General features: G+C 40.5%; 1 protein-coding gene and 1 long non-coding RNA gene across 4 annotated transcripts in view; one reads left to right on the top strand and one right to left on the bottom strand.

Moving 5' to 3' along the window:
* Positions 1 to 1,239: 1,239 nt before the first annotated feature.
* Positions 1,240 to 25,299, bottom strand: part of HTR2A (5-hydroxytryptamine receptor 2A) — a 56,590-nt gene continuing 32,530 nt past the window's right edge. For both annotated transcript variants that reach the window (XM_081814917.1, XM_081814916.1), the window contains exon 3: positions 1,240 to 3,009. In XM_081814917.1, the coding sequence (XP_081671043.1) occupies positions 2,210 to 3,009 (800 nt within the window). In that variant the 3' untranslated portion in view covers positions 1,240 to 2,209. The remainder of the gene's footprint in view (positions 3,010 to 25,299) is intronic.
* Positions 20,793 to 25,299, top strand: part of LOC145720640 (uncharacterized) — a 387,352-nt gene continuing 382,845 nt past the window's right edge. The window contains exons 1-2 of one of the 2 annotated variants that reach the window (XR_014143761.1): positions 20,793 to 20,877; positions 20,975 to 21,178. This is a non-coding gene — a long non-coding RNA (uncharacterized LOC145720640). The remainder of the gene's footprint in view (positions 20,878 to 20,974; positions 21,179 to 25,299) is intronic. The other variant, XR_014143762.1, reaches the window with a different exon arrangement.

The raw sequence follows: 25,299 nt of genomic DNA, 5'->3' as shown, positions 1-25,299 counted from the left end.
TAGAATCTAATCTTTTCTCTAATATTTTATGAGATGTGCAGAGTTATAAGATATGGCAAAATACATTAGAGCAGAGATTTTTTAACATTTGTATTTTTATAAGTTAGTATGGTATTATTAAAGTGGTTCAGGTCAAACACAGCATTGATATAAGTGGTTTACTGTAAATTCTAGCTTTGAAAAACATACCTTTCAATGTATCTATAAGGATATAATTGGATAGCCTTAAAGTGTTTCCAAATTCCACAGTGGCATCTCCCACATCCTTTAGTTTTCAAATCTGTAATATTTTCTCAAATGGCTTAGAGCAAAAAACTATTTTTCATTTAATAGAAATACTTCAGTATTGTAACCACATATCATCTAACATCTATTTTAGTAAGGATGTATAATTTAATCTAGAGTAATATCAAGGTGAATTAACTGCTGTTAATCTCTTTCTCTCTTTAGCAAACTTTTCTACAAAACACTCTATTACTGCTCTTTTTTATTAGGGAGTCCAGTGTCAGTGAATAACAAATAAATTAGATTTTTGGGGAAGTAAAACAAAATTTTCTTGAAACTTTAGTGATAAATTGTGATAGGTTGGGTCCATGTCGAGGTGTGAATTTCTAAACTACTTTCAAATTTTGACCTCCTGTAGTATTCCCCCCTCGCTCATTTGGTGGGTATTCCTTGGCAACCAATTGGGAAACTTATTGAGAAAACTACCCTCAGAGTCAAAACAAGCCTTTTTCGGGCGCCTGGGTGACTCAGTCGTTAAGCGTCTGCCTTCAGCTCAGGTCATGATCCCAGAGTCCTGGGATCGAGTCCCACATTGGGCTTCCTGCTCAGCGGGAAGCCTGCTTCTCCCTCTCCCACTCCCCCTGCTTGTGTTCCTGCTCTCGCTGTCTCTCTCTCTGTCAAATAAATAAATAAAATCTTAAAAAAAAAAAAACAAGCCTTTTTCTGACCCAGGTAAGAAGAAAACAGCTTGAACCAATTCTCAAAATGCCTGTTAATTGGTATTTTTGACGAGGACCATTCCAATTAGGTCATTTTCTTTAAAGGCAGGGATCTTGTTTTAATTATTTTTATATCTTTAGTACCTAGGACGTTTCTTCACAGACAGTATACACCCAGTAGATGATCATGAGACCAAAGCTGAACAGTTTTAGTAAAGAATATAGACTGATCTGAAAGCATCAGTTTACCTAATGGGTGCCAATAGGAAAGCCACCTGCATTTTACAGAGACGTCCTAAGCTTCTGCTGTCAGTAGCCAAAAACCCGAGTTTATTCCTCAATCTTGACACAGTTACATCAATACTGCTTACTGCTCAAAGGCGTGCATGCACGGTGCAGTCATCAAAGAGCGAGTTACCAAACACTGCTATGGTGCTGTTGAGGAGAAGCAGTTTCTAGAAACGTATTTGGTAATGTTAAATTTATCCTTTTGATAGTTTACCTAGTAGAACAAACACTAAACAAGACCACATTGGAGATTCAGAATAAAGCACAAAGAGTAGAAGAGAAAGCAGCAGTAGTTATTAAATAACATTTTAAAACTTTTTCACTTCTGAGAAGAATTAGCTTGAAATGCAGCAAATGCCAGCAACTTTGTGAATATTTCCAAATGACATCTATGAAAAAGCAGGAATGAAAAAGTCATCAAGTATTTCATTTAATTATCTTAGCAATACAGATTTCATAACACTGTCCTTAGTGTCTTTTTTTGTTGTTCGAAATATGTAGCATAGTAAGTTTTAAAGAAGATCTTTCTTTAAGAGGTCATTATATTATATTCAACCAATTTTCACTATTTATAGCTATTGTTATTTACAGCAACAGGTAACCAACTCATGCCATCAATTAACAGAGTAGCAACGTTTCCACTTGAAATAGAAGGTAATTTAGACTTATTTATGGCCTCATTATAATTATACAATAAAAGCTAATTATTTTAAAGACATATCATTTACAATGTCAAAAATATCATAAAGCTCACAGCTGAAATGCTGTCAGAACATTTTTGAAGTGCACATTTTGTATCATTTAACCCTGCTTTTTTTTTTTTCATTGACGGAATAAAATGAGGCATATAAATATTATTGTTGGTTCTACTAGACTGGCCTAATTTTTTTTCCAGTCTCCCTGTTTTCTTTTCTTTCCCCAGAATAGGTGAAAATTTGCCAAGTGTGCCCCCTGTGGTTGCTATGGCAACTAGTCTATCACACACAGCTAACCTTTTCATTCACTGTGTTAATATTGTCTGTGGGAGCATCTTCTGAGTGTTGTTTTCCTAGAGCAACCATACTGTAGTCATTATCTGTGCTCTTGGCATCTTTCTTTGAATTCTTCTTTTGTCCCATTTGGAGTTGACTAGATTTGTAGGCCAAGGCTGGTATAGTGTTCACTAAAATTAACTGCAGTGGTTTTTTATTTTCCTTGTACTGACACTGAATATACCGGGAAAAGGCTGACCTGTAGGTCTTGTTGAACAGTGTGTATACCAGTGGGTTGACTGCTGAGGAGAGGTAACCGATCCAAACGAACACGTTGAGCAGGGCTCCGATGATATCCTCATTGCAGGACTCTTTGCAGATGACGGCCATTATGTTCGTGATGAAGAATGGGCACCACATCACCACGAACAGAAAGAAGACAATGCCCAGCACCTTGCAAGCTTTTTGCTCGTTGCTGATGGACTGCATAGTCCTCCTGCCATAGGACCCTGGCTCCCTGTGGATCGATCGTTGGAAGAGCTTTTCCGAAGACAGGGAACTCTGAGGGAGGAAGCTGAAAGACGATAGTTTGGCCCGTGTGCCAAGATCACTCACACACAAAGTAGCTTCTTTCTGGAGTGACTTGATAGTTAGAAAGTAGGTGATCACCATGATGGTTAAGGGAATGAAGAATGACACGAAAGAGCCTATCAGGACAAAGTTATCGTCCGCAAGTAAGCAACTCCCTTCCTTAAAGACCTTGGAATCATCCTGTAGGCCGAAGACTGGTATTGGCATAGATATACCTGGAGTTGGACAGAAAATGGCACATGACTGTTAAGGAATTGTCTACATGAGGAGCATTGCTAAGTAATGGTGGCTGTGCAAAGAGTTCTATATCAACATTGTTTAAAAGCTCAATATATACTCACAGTGAGAATTTAAAATTCTCTTGGACTGACAGATATTATGTGGTTATTGTATAAATTTAATATATAGTTATATAGTTACACATAGTGACGTATTAGTTATATATAGTTGTAATATGCATATGAATATAATATATATTAGCTATATATAATACATCATTTCTTATCCTTGTATGTTATATTGCCCTATAGAGATAGTCCTTTACTTATAAAGAATTACAGGGGGCACCTGGGTGGCTCAGTTGGTTAAGCGTCCAAATCTTGGTTTCAGCTCAGGTCATGATCTCAGGGTTGTGAGATTAAGCCCCCTGTCCGGCTCCACCCTCAATAGGGAGTTTGCTTCTTTCCCTCTCTCTCTCCCTCTCCCGTTGCCCCTCACCCCTGCTCATGCACCCTGTCTCTCTCTAAAGTAAATAAATAAATCTTTAAAAAAAAAGTATAATAAATCTAGTTTTAATTTTTCATGCTGTATTTTTTAAAGATTTTATTTATTTATTTGAAAGAGAGAGACAGATAGTGATAGAGATAGTGAGAGAGAGCACAAGCTTGGGGAGAGGCAGAGGGAGAGGGACCCGATGTAGGGCTCGATCCCAGGACCTTGAGATGATGACCTGAGCCAAAGGCAGACGCTTAACGGACTGAGCCACCCAGGTGCCCCTTCATGCTGTATTTTTTTCTGATTACAACATTACACTTATTTTTTTTTTTAAAGATTTTATTTATTTATTTGAGAGAGAGAGAATGAGAGAGAGCGAGTACATGAGAGGGGGGAGGGTCAGAGGGAGAAGCAGACTCCCTGTGGACAGCAGGGAGCCCGATGCGGGACTCGATCCTGGGACTCCAGGATCATGACCTGAGCCGAAGGCAGTCGCTTAACCAACTGAGCCACCCAGGCGCCCCACAACATTACACTTATTAATTGAAGAAAATACAGAGTCACACAAAAATAGAAATGACCAATGATGCTACCATCCAGAGATCATCACCATTAACAATGTGATGCTATTTATTTTAGATAAACACACATACACAGCATTCATATACATTTTATAATTGAATTTCATATACAGTTTATAACTATTTGTCTCCTAACATTTTATCATGAGTATAGTTTATAAAAATACCTTCATAAAATTGTAAACATATTTTCTTTTCAGAAAATTTGAAAAATAGAAAAAAGTAACAATGAATAAAGAATACTAATATATATTCTTGCCAGCCAGGGGAAATTCTAATTTACATTTTATGTAGTTTCTTCTTCCATTTACATGCATATGTAAATATATATGTATATGCAGTATTCTTTGTGCAGATTTAGATCTTCCTATTCCATTAAACATTCAATCATGAAAGTTGCATAGATTTAATTTAATTTTGTTTTAAATTGTAATTTAAATTCTAGTTAGCTAACATACAGTGTAATATTGGTTTCAGGAGTAGAATTCATTGATTCATCACTTACATACAACACCCAGTGCTCATCATAACAAGTGCCCTCCTTAATGGCCATTACCTATCTAGTCCATCCACCTCCTTCCATCAACCCTCTATAGTTAAGAGAAAATTGCACATATTTTAAGGTATTTTTAGAAAATATGATTTTCTAGTGTGAATTTAAAGTAACTCACCAATTATATATTTTTTATTTTTTAACTTTAATTTTGATTCTTTTTTATATATATTTATTTTTTTAAGATTTTATTTATTTATTTGACACGGGTGGGAGAGCAAGCACAAGCAGGGGAAGCAGCAGACAGAGGGAGAAGCAGGCTCCCCGCTGAGCAGGGAACCCGATGACAGAGGATGCTGGATCCCAGGACCCTGGGATCATGATCTGAGCCAAAGGCAGCCGCTTAATCGACTGAGCCACCCAGGTGCCCTTTGATTCTTTTTTAAAAGAAGCTTTTTGGTATTAAAAAGTTCTAACATATGCAGGAAAAAACCACTGAAAAACCAAAACAAACCTAGCACAATGAACCCATCACCCAGCTTCAACAATAATGAACTCAAGGATAATCTTGTTTCACCCATATCCCCACCTGCTACAATCTCTCCCATGTTATTTTGAAACAAATCCCAGACATCATATTATCCAATCTGTACATATTTTCTTATGTAGATATAAAAAGCTACACATTCTTTAAAAACCTAATATTAATTATCACAATATCATTCCTACTCCTAAATAGAAATTTAATATTTCTTTAATATTATATAGAATCAGTGTTCCGATTTCCAATTGTTCCATAAAAATCATTATATATTTTTAGTAGTAGGATAGTCATAAGGGTGGAATACAAATAATAAGCAGATACAAACTTTTCTTTTAGTGACAAATACAAGAGTTAGGTACAAGAGGAGAGAAGACATGAAAACGTGAGCCCATGGTTGTTCCATCACTGAAATTTGGACAACCCATACAGCTTCCGTAGGGACATGGGTTAGGCGGAGGAGGGAACGAAGTGAGTAAAAGGAACACTTGGCCTCTAATCGTGCTAACTTATCCCCCCTGATGTAGGTAGGACCTTATTTAAGGGAGATGAAACTGGCCACTTGCTACCATGGTGCAGTTTTGGGGGGAGTGGGAGTGTCTTCCTCTCCTGGCAATCATGTGATGCCCTAAAGGAAAAATCAGGGAGATGAGGAAGGAGAGGAAACACGAATCAAATAACTACTTTCTATAACTTAGTTTAAGATTGCTTCTTTTGTGAAAGGGTAGATACCACAAGGGCACCCTGGGAGAAAGACAGAGTGAAGTTTCTTTCTAATCCCTCCCTCAGAACTATGTAACACGGAGTGTCCTGCACACTGCTTCTGACCACCCTTCAGAGGTCAAGCTAGCCAAGAACACAGGTTCAGTCCAGAGTTGGGAGCTACTGCTTGCTTGAGTCTTGTTAAACATCTGGAAGAACTTCCTTTGAGGCTCTGTAATCTAATTTGTGCAATACTCAGGACAGAGTTCAGCTCCATCCAACCATGGACCTGACTGTCCTACACTCATACCACCTCACACTGACCATCCTTGCAAGGAGGGGAACATGAGCTTGAGTTAATGTAATGTTTAACTCAAATCTTTCTCAGTGACATTTGCCATTATCCTCACAGACTTAATTGACAGTATTTGTCACTTGTCCATGCTAGGCCTTCCCAGTATTCTTGGAAGGTGGAGATAAATGACACCAGAGCCTGTCTTAAGGACACTTAGTGTGGTTAATGACTCTTCATTTCCTTTATTCCTCTCTGCCTCTGGCCTGTTGCTGGTAACATTCTGTGGGCCAGGAACGGATGGGAGAACTATGGCTCCGGAAGGAACATCCTCTGAGACTCTGGATACACACCAGTTTTGTTTCACCTTCAGAAAAGTCTTGATCATAAAAGTTAAGAAATGGTTTCTAAGATGAATGTTTTGTTCTCCAAGTGTTTGAACATGTATCTGTGAAAGGTATTTCCCGTGCTCATCTAGAAGGTCTTTGTTTGACAGTGTAGTTGCTCACTGATTAGAATGGAAGCTTTGGAGTGAGACAGACCTGGATTTGAGTCTTGGTCCTGGCTCTGTGCTCCTGGGATGGTTACTTCATCCCCACAGTTTCCCGTCTCTTCTATGATGTGGGCACCAGCATGCCTCCATGGATGTGGGGAGGATAAAATTAATCAAATATGCAAAGCACTTTAGTCCAGAGGGGCTGTTCTGCCAATGGTAGATAAACATGGGAGTAGCCTTCTCCACAGAATTATTCAAATTGAGTACATTAACTTGATTTCATTCTATTTTGTCTTAAACCAAAGAAGTTAAAAAGTTTTGGCTATTGGCTACATTTTAATAATGATGTAATTATTAGCTTCTGCCAGGGTGACAAAGGGCCTCAATCAATTTTAATTCTGTACAGCTAGAACTGTTGATCACTTTTCTAATGTGATGAATTACAGCCATTACTATTAGTCATGATAACACATAAACAAAATAACTGTGTGAAAAAAGGTGTATTATTTTGTTATTAAACTCTTGGGGGTGCATTTTCTTAATGCGAAAGAAGTCGCTACCTTGAGAGTCTTTTGCCCTATTTGTTTGCAACTCAGTGATTTATGGAAGTGGCAATTCTCAACCAGAATAAGGTATTATTTAAAACACCAAATTCTTCAATCATTTGGAAATCAGATGAGTGTCCTTGTTTGGGAGAACACACATGCACACACACACACACACACACCTGTCCAGAATGGCTCAACTCCTGTGGCCAGGGATAGAAAGTGATGATGGGGCCATCTTACTGAAGTAGAGATTCCCTCTTTTAGCTGCCAGGGATAAAGAGCCACTTTATTTATTTATTTATTTTTAAGATTTTATTTATTTATTTGTCAGAGAGAGAGAGAGAGCGAGAGCACAAGCAGGGGGAGCGGCAGGCAGAGGGAGAAGCAGACTCCCCACTGAGCAAGGAGCCCGATGTGGGGCTCGATCCCAGGACCCCGGGATCATGACCTGAGCTGAAGGCAGACGCTTAACTGACTGAACCACCCGGGCGCCCCTAAAGAGCCACTTTAAAATGGATATGGCAAGAAGGCACAGGCAGGCTGTCTGGAAGTGGGTCCTTGATTTGGAGGAGAAGAATCAAACTGAGTTGTTCTTTAAATGGTCCATTCCTTCTTAGGTTTAACAAAAATGTCCTGACTACTGTTGTATACCATTCTTTCTCAGTGCCTCATTCTTAGTAGGGGGTCAGCAAGGGTTTATGGAAAGAATAACTAGACAGAGCAATACTCTGTAAAAAAGGGGAAAGAATTTTATGTCGGAGAACTAGAACATTTAGGGAAGCTTTGTGGGTACAAGAAGCAGTTCAAAAACACTCTCCTACCAAGAGAGATGAAGACGCTGGCTCATATCCAAGGCTGCGGTCACAGCCATCTGCAGTGCATTAATTTTCTGGCTGCTTTGTTTGATAATAGCTGCTTTTGGAGACCTGACATCTCCTCTCACTTGAAATTTCTGCATATAAAGCATTTTCCTTTATGAACAAACAGACAGTAGCTTAAACTACGTGACTCTGCATTTTGTTTAATATATTTTTCTGAGGAGTGGTGAATAGCAGTGAAGATTCACTCTCAGTATTGGACCCTCCATGCACATTTTCCTTACAACTCAGACAATGAAATGCATGGGAAACATTGACACCCAGGCACACAAAGGCTGGAGCTGGTGTCTTCCTTTCAGGGTAGCTCTGCTTACTGTGTACACATCTGTACCTCTGCTTAACCTCTGACCCCGGTCTGGTGACTGGCCTTCCCTCAGAAGCACTGGCTGTGAAAGATACGCTTTATTCTCCATCCTAGATTTTCACACTTTAGTATCAAGGGTTGGTACGTGCCTCTGAGGTGTCTCCTTGGGGAATAAGAAGGTCGCCTTACTAGGTGGTGGTCCTCTGATAGGGAACATGACAGTGGGAGTCCCCAGGGCCTCGGGTCTTGTGGGAGGTAGAGGGGAAAGAAACAAATACTCTCGGGCTCTTGTGAAAAAGACTGAATTTTGGTTCATAGGTTTCATTTCCTCTGGAACTACTATCTTTCCTTTGTATTTTAACTTATGCTGAATTTTTTCATGTTAGAATGGATTTACTAGCAGTTTGACAGAAAGCACCGTGAGTGAATGCTGCAGGATCGTCATCATACTGCGAGGAGAGAGAGATTGAGTATATAGGGAATTGGGGCTGGGACTCATCCTTCTAATACAAAGTGTAAAGCTCAAGAGTTACCAAATTCCTTATAATCTGTGGTCTTCTGACAGGCAGATGTCCATAAAAGTGAGAGCTAGATAAACATGTCAGTTACTCAAGAAATTGTATGTTTCTTCTTAAATCAATTCTTTTTTCCCCTTGGATTAATTCTTGATATCTCTAATAATAAATCATAACTTCTCGAAGTACTTTCACATATATTCATTGACTCTCGACCTTTTTTACACAATTGTAAAAACATTACCCACACTGTCCTATGGGTAGATAAAAATTTCACTTGGTGGAAAAGCTGGGGAGTGGGGGAGCAAGCTTAGGTAATTTATTTAGATTCACAAGCCATTTAGGCACAAAGTCAAGACTCCTACTTAGGTCTCTCGTTTCTTATGGATGATTTTTTTTTTACCTGCTTATTTATAAAAGTTTATGACTATACCAGAGGCCCTTAACATTGGTTTTAGGAAGTCTGTGATGTTCCTAAAATCTGCAAAATTTTCATATATGTACATTTTTTTTTGAGACAGAGCTTTCATCAGATTAGCAAAAATGTTCCAGCCCCCAAGGTAGTTAATAAACACTAAGTTATATCAATGCCCTACGTACAGAACACACACACACACACTCTCTCTCTCTCTCTCTGATGATTCTCTGCATCTAGATACTTCCTTTCTTTTTTCATTCTTTAATCTCAAAGTCAAAATTTCCTCTGTTGAGACATTATTCTTTGAGGCCAGACAGGTATTCCAAAACTAAAATCCTTATAATCAACCCCTAGTTTCTTTTTTATGTGGCAGTTATTCTTAACTTCAGCTGCATATTAGAATCACCTAGAGCGCTTTTAAGAATTACATTGCATGGGCTCCATTCCCAGAGGTTCTGATATTAGGACTTTTTAAAAATGCTAATGCTCAGGCCCCACACGAACATTGTTATTCAAACAAAAGAATACCTGGGTAACACCGATACACAACTAGTGCTGAGAACCTGGGATGTATAGGGTTAAAAGCATAGTAAAAATGTCTTTATTTTGAGGGGTACCTGGGTGGCTCAGTCAGTTAAGCGTCCAACTCTTGATTTTGACTCAGGTCATGATCTCAGGGTTGTGAGATCTAGCCCCGCATCTGGCTCCGCACTGGGTATGGAGCCTCCTTAAGAGTCTCTCTCCCTCCCCTCTGCCCTCCTCCCTCTCCTCCCTCTCTAAAAAATAAATAAATAATGTCTTTATTTTGAAATGAAACTAAATAGAGTAGTTTTATAGCTGCTCCCTTTGCCTTTGTTAAACAAACCTCTTACTTTCCAATAGGCTGAGGCTGACTTCCCACAGCAAAGTCAAGTGGAGAAATGATGGAGAGGGAAAGAAACCTCCCCTCTACCCCTCCCTCAACTTGGGCATGAGTTATCTGAAAAAAAAAAAAAAATGTGTTGAGTGAGGTTATTGTATAAAGCCACGTATCCTTGTTTCAATATTTTGACTGTTGTGGCTAAATCTCCAAAAAGTTTGCTTAAAGCTTGTGTTCTGTCCCAGGCAATATATGATACTCAGAAGAAATGCTCAGAGCCCCCCTGAAGTATGACCAGCTGTGAACTGCTGAAGTTGGTGGCCCAACTAACTGCCCTGCCAGAGATTCCTGGAAAGGTGGTATCTTGCTCTTCAGACCCTCATTCCTTTTCCTTTTGGTTTCGTAGCCCAGAAGTTGTGCTTTCATATCACGATCTTGCATTCTTGAAAGGCAAAGGGGCTGAGTTCTGACTTGCAGGATATGGATTGTCACCTGTCACTGTGACACCTGGTAGCCCATCCATGTCTTTCATCCTAGGCAGGTTGACTTCCATGGACCATCTTTTTTCCCTGTCAATATGTTACGAAGCCCAAATAGAATCTGAATGATAAGATGGCATATGGATAAAGTATCAGCCTCATTTTGCTATTGGAATCACAAGTCATGGAACAACTTTTCAAATTCTTCCATTCACCTTGTCATCCACTGACTCTTTTTAAATAAGTGGATAGTACACTATTCGCCAACAATGGAAAAGTTTCTTGTAGCAACATACTCACTAATAGAGGTTTATTATAAAAAAAAAATTCCAGGGTGCCGGGTGGCTCAGTTGGTTAAGCATCGGCTCAGGTCATGATCTCAGGGTCATGAGATTGAGCCTCTGTTGAGGCTCCCAGCTCAGCAGGGAGTCTACTTGAGATACTTTCTCTCCCTCGCTCTCTGCCCCTCCCCCCTCAAATAAATAAATCTTAAAAAAAAAAAAGAAAAATTCATCTCTGCCCCATATTACTGAACCTCAACTTTAAAGGACCACATCCTTTCTTCCATTTGTTTTAAAAGGGACAGATTTTATAGTGTTTCTTTCTGAAAGCTTGGAGAATGAGTCTCACATGTGACATCTCATTTCAGAGACTCTGGCCTAGAGTGTGTGTGCAGAATCAGTTATGGTATCTGGAAAGTTAGCTTGCAGCAGGTCCCCACATAATCCAGGCCTACAGGTTGTCAGTTCTCCTTCCCCTAGACTCTCTTACACACACCTTCCCAAAGCACCACATTTATCATATTACATAATGAAGATCTACAGTGTCCATAATGCTCAAGCCATTACCAACTACTGAGTCCATCCTCCAAGGTCTTTGTGATCTGGTCTTAATGTGATCATTTGATGTTCTCAGTTTTTGATATAGTCATGTGATGTGGTGTTTTCTCTCTTCTTTAGGCTAGCTCTTGAATGATTTAGAATGGAGTTACACACAGCTTGATTTTTCAGTTAATCTCATAGCATGATCTGAGGAGCTCTCAAGATCTGCCTGTTCCCGCATGTCTCTTTCGCCGGTAGCTTGCTTGGTACACTGTCATGTCCCATCGTTAGAATGAGAGAGGTCCCATTTTTTTGTACCTGTAAAACTTCCAAGGGTTAACTATTAACCCAAGCTCAAGTTGTAGTGGTACAGAGGCGCACAGCAGGGGAGACTCGGGGGGCATGGCCCTTGGAAAGGAAGGCAGTCATAGGAGAGAAGACACAGAGCATAAAGAGATGCAGGTCGGAGAGGGCCGTGGTGTCTGTGGCATGTTGGGTTTCCCATGGGGGAAGGTGCACAGGAAATAGTGCCTGGAAGGTATGGGCTCATTTCTCCATTTTGCCCTGGACCGGTTCTGATTCTATCCTCTTCCCTGAAAAGCTCTACCAACCAGTGGGGACACCAGAATTTCTCTGTAGCAGGTTCCTAGGGGTGGCAGCTGGCTGGGCATGGGGGACTGAGACAACCTTATTTTGTGGCTACGTTTGCATAGGAAGCACACTGTTTTTGCTTTGACTATATGATTATTTGGGTTTGGGGGCTACAGATAGAGGTTATATTCCCAAACCATATCCTACCTTGAAGACATAGCTCATGACATCTTTCTTTCAAGACATCCTCTGTTGGAAGCTTTCCTAAAGTTCTCTCTGTGATAAGAGACTTCTTACTCTATATTCCTTCATTGCCTCCATAAATAATTTATACTGTGCTAATTCACACTTTTTTTTTTTAAGATTTTATTTATTTATTTGAGAGAGAGAGAATGAGAGAGAGAGAACACATGAAAGGGGATAGGGTCAGAGGACGAAGCAGACTCCCCGCCGAGCAGGGAGCCCGATGCGGGACTCGATCCCGGGACTCCAGGATCATGACCTGAGCCGAAGGCAGTCGCTTAACCAACTGAGCCACCCAGGCGCCCCACACTTCTAATACCATAGAATTTTTCTCTAGGAGTGTCCTTTCACCCATGAGATGATAATCTCATTAATGGCAGGGATATCTTTTACTTATTGCAAGCCACTCCAGCATCTGATGCAGTTCTGCTCATCCTAGGGGCTTAGTAAATTCTTGAGGGATTGATGAGTAAGTGAATGAGAAGGGGGGGGGAACAAAGATAAGGAGTTATAATAAATGTGAATTATAATCAATTTTATAGACCCAGCTTGAATTTACTGAATTATTTTATAATGTTTCCCTTCATTTTTGCTGGGAAAACACAGTAAATGTGGCTGCTAATTAGCCGCATAGGGCAGACAGAAGGAAAATGGATATCACTGTGATGCTAATTTGTGTGCTGTGAGAACTACATATAAGATCAACCAGCACAGGAGCTGACTACCTTAACAGCTAAAAGCACAAGGGACAAGATGCTGTAAAACAAAGTGCCTGCGTGGGAATCAAGTGACCTGGGTTTATTCTTGTATGTTTTGACTCATCACCTGGATTTAGAGCTGTTATTTTTCTCAAAGCTCTTTTTTTCAGATAAATTAAATAAGTATGTTTGGAGAAATGAGAGCATGATACAGTAAGAATAGCACAGACTGGGTATCCCAAGACGCAGGGGTGCATCCTGACTCTGCCAGGCACTGGCTGGGAGACCTCAGGTTGCTTAACTTTAAAGCCTCCCTCTGTAAGGTAGAGATAACAAACTGAGGGCTTCCCTAATTTACACATAGGGCTTTGGTGAAAAAATAGTGAGGTAATGTGTCTGAATTCTTTTGTAAACTTTTAAGGTGAAAGTGATTATCATTTCCTTAGCACTATGCTAGACTCTTGGGCGCCACAAAAGGCCTTTGAGAACCTTCATGAAGCCTAAGATCTTGTAGGGAAAACAAAATATACGCACCTAATCTACAAAGACCGTGGTGCAGAACAGAATGAGACCGAGAGGCAAAATAGATGATGATGTGGATACAGACTGATGTATGAGGTTAGAATGTGATGCTCGTGGTAGGTTACTGTCTCCAGGAAAGAGTTGTGGAGGAGACAGGGTTGCTGATTTGGGTCTTGTGGGTAAACAGAATCTGGATGGCGGCATGCTGTGGATGGGGGAGACAGGTATATGATCGCTGGGCCTCTAGGCTGCACTGCACTTGGCCTTGCTGGGGCTGAGTTCTGCCATGTTTGGCACGCATCTGTGAACTCAGGGGCAAGCACACGTTATTTATCAGGGGCATCAAGTAGGTCCTCTCTGTGTGATAGCAATCAGCTTCAGTCATTCATCCATTAATTAAATATTAATCAAACATACAGTGAACTAGGTACTTTAGGAATTTGAGAGGAAGAAGGTACTTGAGTCTATAATCACTGCTTTACAAACAAAGACTTTTTGCTCTCATTCATGAACTCATCAATCCAAAACAATACTGGGGAGAAAAATGGCACAGAGACGTAAGCAGAAAAACTAGATTTAGCACCAGCATCAGTTGGTTAAAAATAGCACAAACTAAGTAAATCTGTGGTTAGCCTAAGGCAGCTTAATTCAGGATAGCAGTTCTCAAATATTTTGGTCTCAAGTCTCCTTTACACATTTAAAAATGATTGAGGACTCCAGGGGCGCCCTGGTGGCTCAGTCGGTTGAGCATCTGACTCTTTTTTTTTTTAAATTTTATTTATTTATTTGAGAGAGAGAGAGAGACATAGAGTGTGAGCACAAGAGGTGGGGAAGGGCAGAAGGAGAAGCATGCTCCCCGCTGAGCAGGGAGACAGATGTAGGGCTTGATCCCAGCACCCTGAGATCATGACCTGAGCTGAAGGCAGACGCTTAACCAACTGAGCCACCCATGCACCCCAGCATCTGACCCTTGATTTTGGCTGAGATCATGATCTTGAGTCCTGGGATGGAGCTCCCATGTGGGCTCTGCACTCAGCAGAGTCTGCTTGTCCTCTCCCTCCCCCTCTGCCCGCCCCCATTTAAGCTGTCTCTCTCTCAAATAAATAAATAAATTTAAAAAAATGATTGAGGACTCCAAAGAATCTTTGTTTCTGTGGGTTATACCTATAAATATTTGTTGTGTTATAACTGAAAACTTAAAATAATTGATCAATTCATCAAAAATAGCTAATAAACCCATTCCATATTAACATAAATAACATTTTTATGAAAAATAATTATATTTTCCAGAACAAATTAAATAGTGTGAGGAAGGGCGTTGTTTTAGTTTTGAAAGTCTCTTTTAATGTCTAGCTTCTTAATAGACAGCTGGATTCTCATAGATGCTTCTGTTTTACTCTGCCGTATCATACACCACATATCCTCCATTAAACTCCACCGTATCTTAGAAGAGTATGAAAGGGAAAAGGGAAGATAATAGCTTATTTCTTTCCAGCTTTATTAAGATAAAATTGACATGTAACATTGTGTAAGTTTAAGATGATATGATACACCTATACATTGGTGTATTGTGACATGTTTGTCACAATAAGGTTAGTTAACACATCCTTCACCTCACACAGTTACCATTTTGTTGTTATTGTTATGGTGAAAACATCGGAGCTCTACTCTCATAGCAACTTTCAAATATAGAATACGGTATTATTAACTATTGTCACCATGCTATACCTTAGATCCCCAGAACCTATTTGTCTTACAACTGAAAGTTTGTACCCTGTGTCCATTTCCCCATATCCCCCACCGTTCAGTCCCAGGTAACCATCATTCTACTCTGTTTCTATGAGTTTGATATTTTTAGATTCCATATGTAATTGAGGTCATACAGTATTTGTCTTTCTTTGACGCATTTCACTTAGTATAATGGCCTCAAAGTCTATCCATGTTGTCACAAATAACAGGATTCCTTCTTTTTCATGGCTGAATGATATTACATTGCATATATATACGTATATATTATCTCCCGAACTCCCAGGAACACACTTTGAAAGCCACTGATGTAGGAGAAAAAACCATCAGCTTGACATCAGAAAACCCAAGTTTGGATTCCCCAGGACCTTTAGGCAAGCCACTTAATCCCTGTGAGAATTTTCACCTTTTAAATGAGGATTATTTGATTATTATAGTATTCCCTTTAAAAGATTATCATGAGGGACAATGGGAATTTTTATTCCTTTGGTAGTAAAATACAGTATTGTCTGGCAGATGGAAATCTTAGACAGGAATGTTCTACAGCCTTCCTTAATGCACTGAGTTCTTCATCCTATCTAAAAATCTAAAAATCCCTTCTATAGCTCAAACCTCCAATGCCCCTTGTTTGGTTGTAACAGAAATCCAAACCAGCTTGATGTCGTCCTTACAGTTTAAGCTTAAAAATCTGTGCCTTGCTTGCTCGGGTAGAGGTCTGTTAATATGGAACCCATTCATCACTTAATATAGAGGCCTTGCAGAGCAAGACCATCTCCCAGATGGTTGATAATGGACTCCTCAGCGCTGAACTTTCCACAACTGACTAGCAAATGGTGAAAATTTAATGACCTCTTCTGTGGATGGTAACAATTAAGTCAACTGCCAGGAGTACTGAGTAATACGTGTAATGTGATACTGCTTTAGAAAGTACATGTAGGATTCACAGAGCAAGAATAAAGAGAGATTTCTACTCTGTACTTCCTCTGTGGGGACAAGGATGGCCTTATAAAATCTGGGGCTTCTTTCACAGGTAATAGGTTTCATAGAAATTAGTGTGAATGGCTTTCTCCCAAGGTACCCCCAATAAAAGGTTCTCCAAGACCCGTCTGCCAGCGCTTGTTTTATCAGTTAGGGTACTTTGGTTTTAAGCTATAGAAGCTGATTTGGGCTGATTTAACAGAAAATGAGTTTAATAAAATGATACTGAGTAGTTCAAAGAATTCTTGACAGGGCTGGGCTCCAGGCTAAGATTCCGGGAGTAAAATTGCATTACAGACCTGGTTTGATGAGGAAATTTCCGCTGTTTTGCTTGTCCACTGAGCACCAGGGGAAACAACAACAGAAGCTCCTGCCTCACCAATGCCACTTCTGTAGCAGGGATTCAAGTATGCACCTGCTGGAAGCCTCACACTTCAGCCGCCTCCATGCTGGCAAAAACGGAGGCAGCTTGCTCATCCTATTTGTTCACTTTGCTCTTTTCCACATAACAGTTTTGCCAGGGTACTGCTATTTGGGTGAACCTAGGCTATAAGCCAATGTCCTAGCTATAAGGGAGGCTTAGAATTTGAGTTCTGCCTCTTGGGAATTTCCCCAAATATAGAAAGGTTAGTTGAAAGAGATAGGCAGCCACAAATATGGCAGGCATCCATTTAACTTGGCCCTTGTATGGCATGATTCGTAGCTGTTGTGATTGCGCTGGGCTGGGGAGATGCCTCTTCCAAAGATGGCGATGCTAGAATTTCTGGCCTTTTCCTATTTTTATCTTTTTCCTGTGATCGTCCCTTTCTCTGTCATCTCTGTAGTCAGCATATGTCCAAGTATTTAATACTTAAAAATGAATCAATCTGAACATTACATACTGGTATCTATGAAATGCTTATGGGGCTAGCATGGTATAACCGAGCTATGTCCTGGGGTATAAGATGATAGGGAGAATAGTGCTTGGTAAACTGGACAGTGTCTAAGGACAATCAAGCTCAGTTAAAAAAATTACACATTGTGCAAGCCAAAGAAGACATATATCTGGGCTAGACAAAGTTTTCATTATTCATTTAGTTCGGCACAGGTTTGGAACTTTAAATAAGGTTTCTTTGGGTCTTCTTTTTCGTATATCTTATGGGCTTCTCATCTTGGCTTTGCTCTTGGAGTCATTGTCCCTGTATTAATAGACTGACGCTATTTCCACCAGAGGCTTAAAGACAATTTTGACTTGGTTCCTAAGTCCAGTGATCAAGCAAGGTCTTTCTCAGCTTGGGTTTCAGATGTGCTCACCTTGGATTTAGATCAATGTTGTTGTCACAAAGGTGGATAAGTTCTTGTTCTGACAGTGCTTGTGGAGGAGGGGACACAGACAGTCCCCAACTAGCAACTCATTTTTCTAACCTGAGCTAAACTTCAGGATCTCCCTCCTGTTGTAGCCACCCTCTCTCTTTTTTTTTTTTTTTAAAGATTTTATTTATTTATTTGACAGAGAGAGACACAGCGAGAGAGGGAACACAAGCAGGGGGAGTGGGAGAGGGAGAAGCAGGCTTCCTGCCTGAGCAGGGAGCCCGATGCGGGGCTCGATCCCAGGACCCTGGGACCATGACCTGAGCTGAAGGCAGACACTTAAGGACTGAGCCACCCAGGCGCCCTGTAGCCACCCTCTCTTTGAGCTGCTAGGATTCTAGAAGCTTCTCTACAATTCCACTTTCCCATCCCTTTCATTATTCATCAGTCTGGTTGGCCCTGACCTCCAAACTTCCCATCCAGTTTAGGGAAGCCTGAGATAAAGAGCTTTGGGTTTTGATTTCTCTCAGACTGTATTTGCCGTGAGTGATCCCAAAGTCGCTACTCAGTGGGATGTCATTTACTGCATCTTCTGCAAAGCATTTGTATCCTGAAATTTTAGTGATTTGGGGGAGAACATTTTTGTGACATTGGAGAGAGACATTTCTCTGGTGTAATTTCTGCTTCTGAATGCCCCGTCTTCCCTGGTCTAAGAAGTTTGCAGAAAGATGCACTGATATCAGGTTAAAAAGCAGCTTTCACTAAGAAGTTTATCTGGTTGTTATCAAGAAGATCACTTTTTGTTGTTGTTGTTTTTGTTTTCCAACACTTAACATGGAGCTTAATGATCATCTGGTGAAGCTGCTTCCTTTCAAAGTCGATGAACAAAGGTAGATATTAAATGCTTTATGAAAGTTTACACTGATAAAAAGTGGTTCTTTGGCAAAAAGAGTGAAAGAATCCTATTTACAGATGTCCTATTTACACCTTTTTACAGGTGTCCATCATGTGTCAGACACTGTGGAAACCTTCACAGATGTCAACAAACTTCATCCTCACTAGGCATCCATGGGGCAAGAATTATTATCCCCATTTTCAGGTAGAGAAAACTGAGGTTTCAAGATATTCCATAATTGGCTCTAGGTCTTTCCCTTAATGAATGAATGGGCTAGGATTCAAATGTAGGACTCTTTGGTTTTCTTCTGTAACCTCACTTTGTGTTAGGACTGTGGCCTCCACATCCCTAGTCTAGAGGGCCTTCAACCACATCAGTGTTTAGTCAGCTTTTTCATTGCTTTCATTTTATAGCTAATACTTTGTTAGGCTTTAAAGATTAAGAGTGTTTATTTGTAAAGAGCCTGGAGATGCACTTGAGCATTATGTGAGATCTTATATGTGGGAGACAGGAATAGAAACAAGAGATAGGGAATAGAAAACAAATAAAACCTCTACCCCCAGGTTCACGAAGCTCTTCAATAAAAGTATGCTATTCAAGGTCACAAATAACTCTTTAATAAGGAATAAACAAATATCTAGCTGCCTACTTTGCCTCTCAGCTTGGATGTCCCCTAACCTTACATGGCCACAGTAGAACTCTGGAATGCATGCTGTCCCCCCCACCACCTCCCAACTGCTCATTTCCCATCCTTTCTCCATCCTAGCTAATGGTGCTACCATCCATCCAGGGGCACAGCTCAAACATTTAGGAGTCATTCTTTCCATTATTCTCTCCTTGCAAAAAACTTACCCACATCCTATTAATTCTACCTCCCAAATATATCTTGTGCCCGAATCTGTTCACCTCTCTCCATCTCCACAGCCGTCTCTGTACTCCACGCCAATACTGCAAGAGCTTCCTTACAGCTCTCACTGTTTCTACTCTTACCTATGTAGCCCTGCCCCTGCTTAAAACTCTCAGAGGTCCCCTACTGCACTCAGAACAATGTCCGAACTCCTTACCTTGGTTATAAGGCCCTGCCTACTTCTCCTTCCTTGTCTCCTGTCACTCATCCCTTCTTGATGAATTTCCTGAACTGCATTAACTTCTTTCTGATCCTTCAACTCCATAAGCTGGTTTCCACATTAGGGCCTTAGAATTTGCGGATCCCATGACCAGGAACATGCCCTCCACCGATAATCCCTTGGCTGGCTCCTTCTTATTATTTGGCATTAATTTTAATGCCCTCTCCTCCGTGAGACCCTTCCTGAGAAGCTAACATAAGTTAGCCCTTCCTCACCCTACCTGAGTCACTCTATAGCACATTTCCCTGATTTGTTTTCTCCATAGCATTTGTCACTACATGAAATTTTTTGTTGGTCTATTTATTTGCTTGTTTGCTGTCTTTTTTCATGAATGTGAACTCTATAAAAGCAAGGAGTTTTCCTAAGATAGTTATGCCTGGTACATAGTATTTAAGTGTTAAATACTAAATAACGATCTGTGGAATAAAGGAACAGGTAAATTCAGAGGCCTTTGGGACATAAAAAGAACAATTATGAATAAATCATACTCCTCTTCATTATCTTGGTTATAGGGGTAAGGGCAAGAGTTTGCCCAAATATAGGTCATTTGAGGCACTAAAAATTCTAATAAATTAGGTCTTTTTAGATGATAAAGATAAAGCTATTAAACATGAGGGCTTTTTATAGATATTACTCCTTCTCTAATATCCTGGAGTTAATAATGATACTTTATCTTTATAACCTAACTACATCAGGGACACTATGCAATGGTGGTAGTAATAATAATAATAATAATAATAATGGTAGCAAATACGTGTATGAGGTTTCCTATGTTCCAAGCATTGTCCTAAGTACTTTACACAAATTAGCTTTCCTGATCCTCATAGCAACACTGTGAGTTAGGTTCTATATTCTCCTCATTTGCTGATGAAAAACTTGAGACACAGAGAAATTAACCAACACGGGTCACACAGTAAGTGGTGGAACTAGGTTTTCAAGATACTTTCAGCCTGGCGCCATGGTCTGTGGCTGTTTTGTTCTGTGGCCTCAGGACGGCTTAGCCATCAGGCACGCAGGCTTGGGGTGGGGGGGGGGGTAGTCAAACTACCTCACTGTAGGGAATCTGCTCCTTAACAAGACAGGTCAGTCCGGCTTGGTTTCTGCAGCCTCAGGTCTGGATCCTGACATCCACATTGTGTCCTACTGATAAGATGAGTACAACGAGTGCAAGTCTCCTTCTTCCTGTGTTTGTGCATAAATTTCACATTTACGGTCATGTGGATGTTCTCCACGGAAAGGCCAGTCATGACCTTGAGTCATGAAGGAGGTACGATAGATATGGGACCTGCTGCTTAGGAGCTCACGGTTCAGGAGTCATTATGCACTGTAAGCCTTTAATACACTACTCTCAGGTTTGTTTCTTTTTCTAATTTAACATTTTTACATTAATATTACAGTAATATTAACAATTTTAACATTTAAAAGATTATAATTTCCTCTTTTTTAAAGCAGACACAACTTAATTGAAGTATAACATCCATACAGAAAAGGGTGTAAGTCGAGAGTGTACAGCTGAGTGAGTTACTGAAGGCGAGCCTATCCGTGCACGTGACACACACAGCATTACCAGCACCTCACAGGGGCCCTGGAGACACTTCTTGTGCACTCCTCCTCTCCTCCTGCCTGAAGGGCACTGCTCTTCTGACCTCTAAGGTAGGTTAGCTTCATCTGCTTTTAAACTCTATACAGTGGAATCACCAGTATGGATTATTTTGTGCTTGGCTTTTCACTAATATTATATCTGTGAGATATGTTTTTAAACATCTGCTAAGCCTCCTCATACCATTGCTGAGCTTGCAGGTAGTCTAACCACGCCCCCAGGTGTCCTCCCATGTTAAATACGTACACCTATATAATTGACATTTTTAATAAAAATTGTATACTTTATATTAAAAAAATAAGCATCTGCTAAGTGTTCACCTTTTTTTGTGCTCTTATTGTTTTGGGTGTTTTAGAAAATAATTATGAGAGCTTACATGCACTAAATGTTGAAAAAAATGGAAATTTGTACCTATATGGTATGTCTGAATTCCCTTTTTTATTGTGGTATAACAAACATAATGTAAAATTTACTATTTTAACCACTTGTATTTTTTTACAGAAGTTCATGCTATGTTTTTGAGACATAATGAATAAGACTTGTTAGCATTTAATCCTTTATGATTTCTTACTATGCTTATTTTCTTTCCATGGGTTTCAGCTGATTAGTATCCCACACCTGTTTTGATGTTGAATGTTTTTTCTTCCACCTTAACCTTTAGATGATTTCAAGGGTAAGGGTGGGGCAGGAACCGCCTGAAAATGGATAGAAAATTTATATTATTGTGACTATGTAAATTTTTCAGAAGAGAGGAAATCCCCCAATACTCTGTAATAGAAAAACGATTCTGAGCCACTGAGCCTGGATGTACAAAGGCTATGTTGTGTGTCCTGATAAAAATACAGCTTCACAGTTTCAGAATTGCACTTCCCCTGGATAGTACTTTTCCGAGAATATGGAGGCAAATTATATTTTTGAAAGACATTAAGAAGCAAAAGTCACAGTCAAAATCTAATGAGCCAGATAGTTTAAAGGAAAATGCAGGAAAGTGATATAGAACTAGCTCCTTGATGAATTGTGTATTCAGGTTAAAACACACACACACAGAGAGACACACACTCCACAAAACACGCTAATTAATTAACTTTAGTATCCTGCGGAGAAGTTAATTTGCCAGGCTATCCACATGTTAAAACTGGAGCACTTAGAATAAGTCAGACCAAAAGAATACTTTCACATAGAATATCTACCTGATGGAAACAGGAACATCTGAAAAATTGATTCAGCTCTCCATCTTACCTTAAAAGGATAGGTTTGAGACTAACTGGGGGAGAAGCCCTCCTTTTAACAATATTTTGGGTGCCTGGGGTGGTTGCGGATCCAGTTAAACTGTGTACTTGCTCATGATGCACTCATCACTTTTCTAAGTTTTGTGACAGTAACAAAGACACTGTTTAACCAACTTCAGCCCACTAAATATTTGACCCTGATGCATTTTGTGGTGGGAATTATGATCCCCCCGAGAAGTCTCCATCTGTCTCCTGGACACTGCACAGGAAAGGGGAATTAAGGCTAAATAGCTGACCTTTAAATAGGGCGCGACCCCTGGGTTATCCAGGTGGGTCCAGTCTAATCACAAGCATTCTTAAAAGTGGAAGCGGAGACAGGAGAGGTATGTCAGAGTGATTCAGTCTCTGCAGAGAGCGGAAGGTGTCTTCTAGAAGCCTCAAGTGGACGCCTTCTCCCTTAGCGTCTCCAGAAAGAAAGTGGACTTGCTGACACCTTGATTTTTGGCCTGGTGAGACCCGGTTTAGACCTTGAACTAAAATTGTGAGTAATGAAATTTTTTTTTTTTTTTTTTTTGAGCTAAAGAAAGTGTTGCTTAAGTTTGTGGTAGTTTTTTCTAGCGACAAAGGGAAACGCATGTTTGTTGTCTGGACCCATTCCTGCTCCAATTCTTGGGTGTTGCTGTAGGTGTGCATGGTCCTGGAGGTGGGGGGCTCTCTAGCCTAGGATGACCATGTTTGCTTATATGGAGGACTCCCCTGTTCCCACTGTTCTTAATGGCATTGCTTTTGTCCTTGTGCCCTTGGAGTGGTCCTCGCCATGAGAATTCTTCAAAGGGACAAACTTGATGAGTTTTGATGACCTTCAGACTCTGTATTAACTTTTAAACCTTTCTGTGAGCAAGATAACCGTTCCATAATGAAAATGGCGTTGCTTTTCAGTTTTATGTAGGCTATTAAAATGCGACTCAGAACTGTAGCCAACTGGGGTAAAGTAAGCCCTGGACTGGGGGACGGGAGCCCTGGCTTTTCCCTGTTCCTTCCTCTGCCTTGTGCAAGAGGCTGTGATGAATGGTTATTCTCCCATAAACATTTTACAGTAACTTCATCAAGTTCCTCAAATCCTTCTGACATTTGAATTGAAACTGTGGGTTAATTTAGGAGAGAACGAATATCTTAGTCCTGTAATTTACAATGCTACGTTATCCCAGTACAAACACATTGTATTTTCTAACAAGTTAAGTCATTTATGTCCTATGATTTTAAGGTTTCATTTTTTTCCCCCAAAAAGGTCTTGCAAGTTCTTATTGTTAAACCTATCTTTGTATCTAGTACTGCTGTAGCATTCTTTTTATTCACTTTGTTCCTTTTGTATGGTGTGTTGCTTCTGAACTGTGGGGTAAATGTTGGTATTCTTGTTCTCTTTTACAGAGACTTGGTTTTCCTATGCCTAGGTAATTGTGTGTGTGTGTGTGTGTGTGTGTGTGTGTGTAAACGCTCCCTCGGTATAAGCCACCATAACTGATTCTGGACATCGGGAGGAGGTGTTGCAGCCTGTCCCTTCCTGGTGATTGTGACTGGGGAGGAAGATGGAAATTAGGGCAGAGAACCTCTAGAATTAAAATGTGGGCTCAAGGACACCTCCTCCATTTACCCACATCCTGCCTGGATACCTCCATGGACGCCTGTCTGGGCTGCTTTTCTAGCTCCCGATCTCTAGCCCTTGGGCCTGGAGAAGCAGGAGGAGCAAAAGATATGACCAGGCAGCTGGCTGCTCCTTTCCCTCCCTACGTGCCCTAATTCTGGGGTTCTTGACCATGGAGCAGGATGGAACCACCTGGGAGCTTTAAAAATACTGATGCTTGGACTGAACCCGTGGTCTGCTCTTTATGAGCCCCAGGTAAGGCCTAGGGCATAAAGAGGTCTTAAAACTACACGGGTGATTCTAATGTGTCACTAAGACTGAGCTCTATCTAGGTGGCTCTAGACCTATGCTAAAATTACCCAACCAGCTGGAGGAGGTGCTAGGCCACCATTTTTGTTTCTCTGCTTTGCTTGGCCACCAGGCAGGTGGGCCCCTGCCCAGACTACCCTGCCTGTGGCTCTCTGGTCTTCCCATCTGGGCTACGTGTCTGCCATGTATGGGTCCAATCACCCTCTTTCTTAGAGGTTTTTCAAAGCTCTTCTGCTCTCCAGTTCACCAACTTAGATTTAGAGGAGGTAGCTGGCAGTCCTAATTGGTTTGCCTACATAATAGTACCTGGAGGCCCTTTAAACCTGGAAAACTAAAGGGAAACCAGCCTGAAGTGTCCTGGTTGTCCGTGCCATGTGTATTTTGCTTCAGAACATTCTCAAATTGAGGGGGGTATTGGAGAAGACCTAGGACAGAGTGCCAAGTCTGGGATTAGATTCTTAGCTAACAAAACAAACTTATCCCTGAGTTCTTGTGAGGATTAAATGGGATAAAATGGAAAAGTACACACCAGCAATGGGTAGATATTAGCTGGATTTTTAACTCCTGTGGTGTGAACAGGACAAACATTAACTGATGTGTGACCAGAGGATCAGCCATCAGAGAATAAAAGAACCATCTAATAGGTGGTGGTACAAATATCAGGCTCAGGTGTTCCTCAGTGGCCACGAGCCACACCTTAGTGCTTCCATCTGTTAGGATTGCTTATTTTAATTTGTTAGAAGTTAGCTTATTAGATTTGTTATGCTACAAGAGGGGTATATAATAAAGCTCATGTAATTTAGCTCACTTTGGGCTTGGACCGACTTTGAGGTAGAAGCTGCTGCAACTTTGTGTCCAGACTTAAAGTAGTGGTTTGTTGTTTTTTGAGTCTATTAGAATACATCAGAATAAAATCTCACCATTCCAGGTCTGGCCCTATCTGACTTCAGTTCTTTGTGGAATCTACCCTGAGATTATTAGTCTACCTGACTAA

Source organism: Leptonychotes weddellii, chromosome 3, assembly GCF_054177405.1.
Source record: "Leptonychotes weddellii isolate Sample4059 chromosome 3, ASM5417740v2, whole genome shotgun sequence".
NCBI lineage: Eukaryota > Metazoa > Chordata > Mammalia > Carnivora > Phocidae > Leptonychotes > Leptonychotes weddellii.
This window is presented reverse-complemented; position numbering and strand designations above follow the sequence as displayed.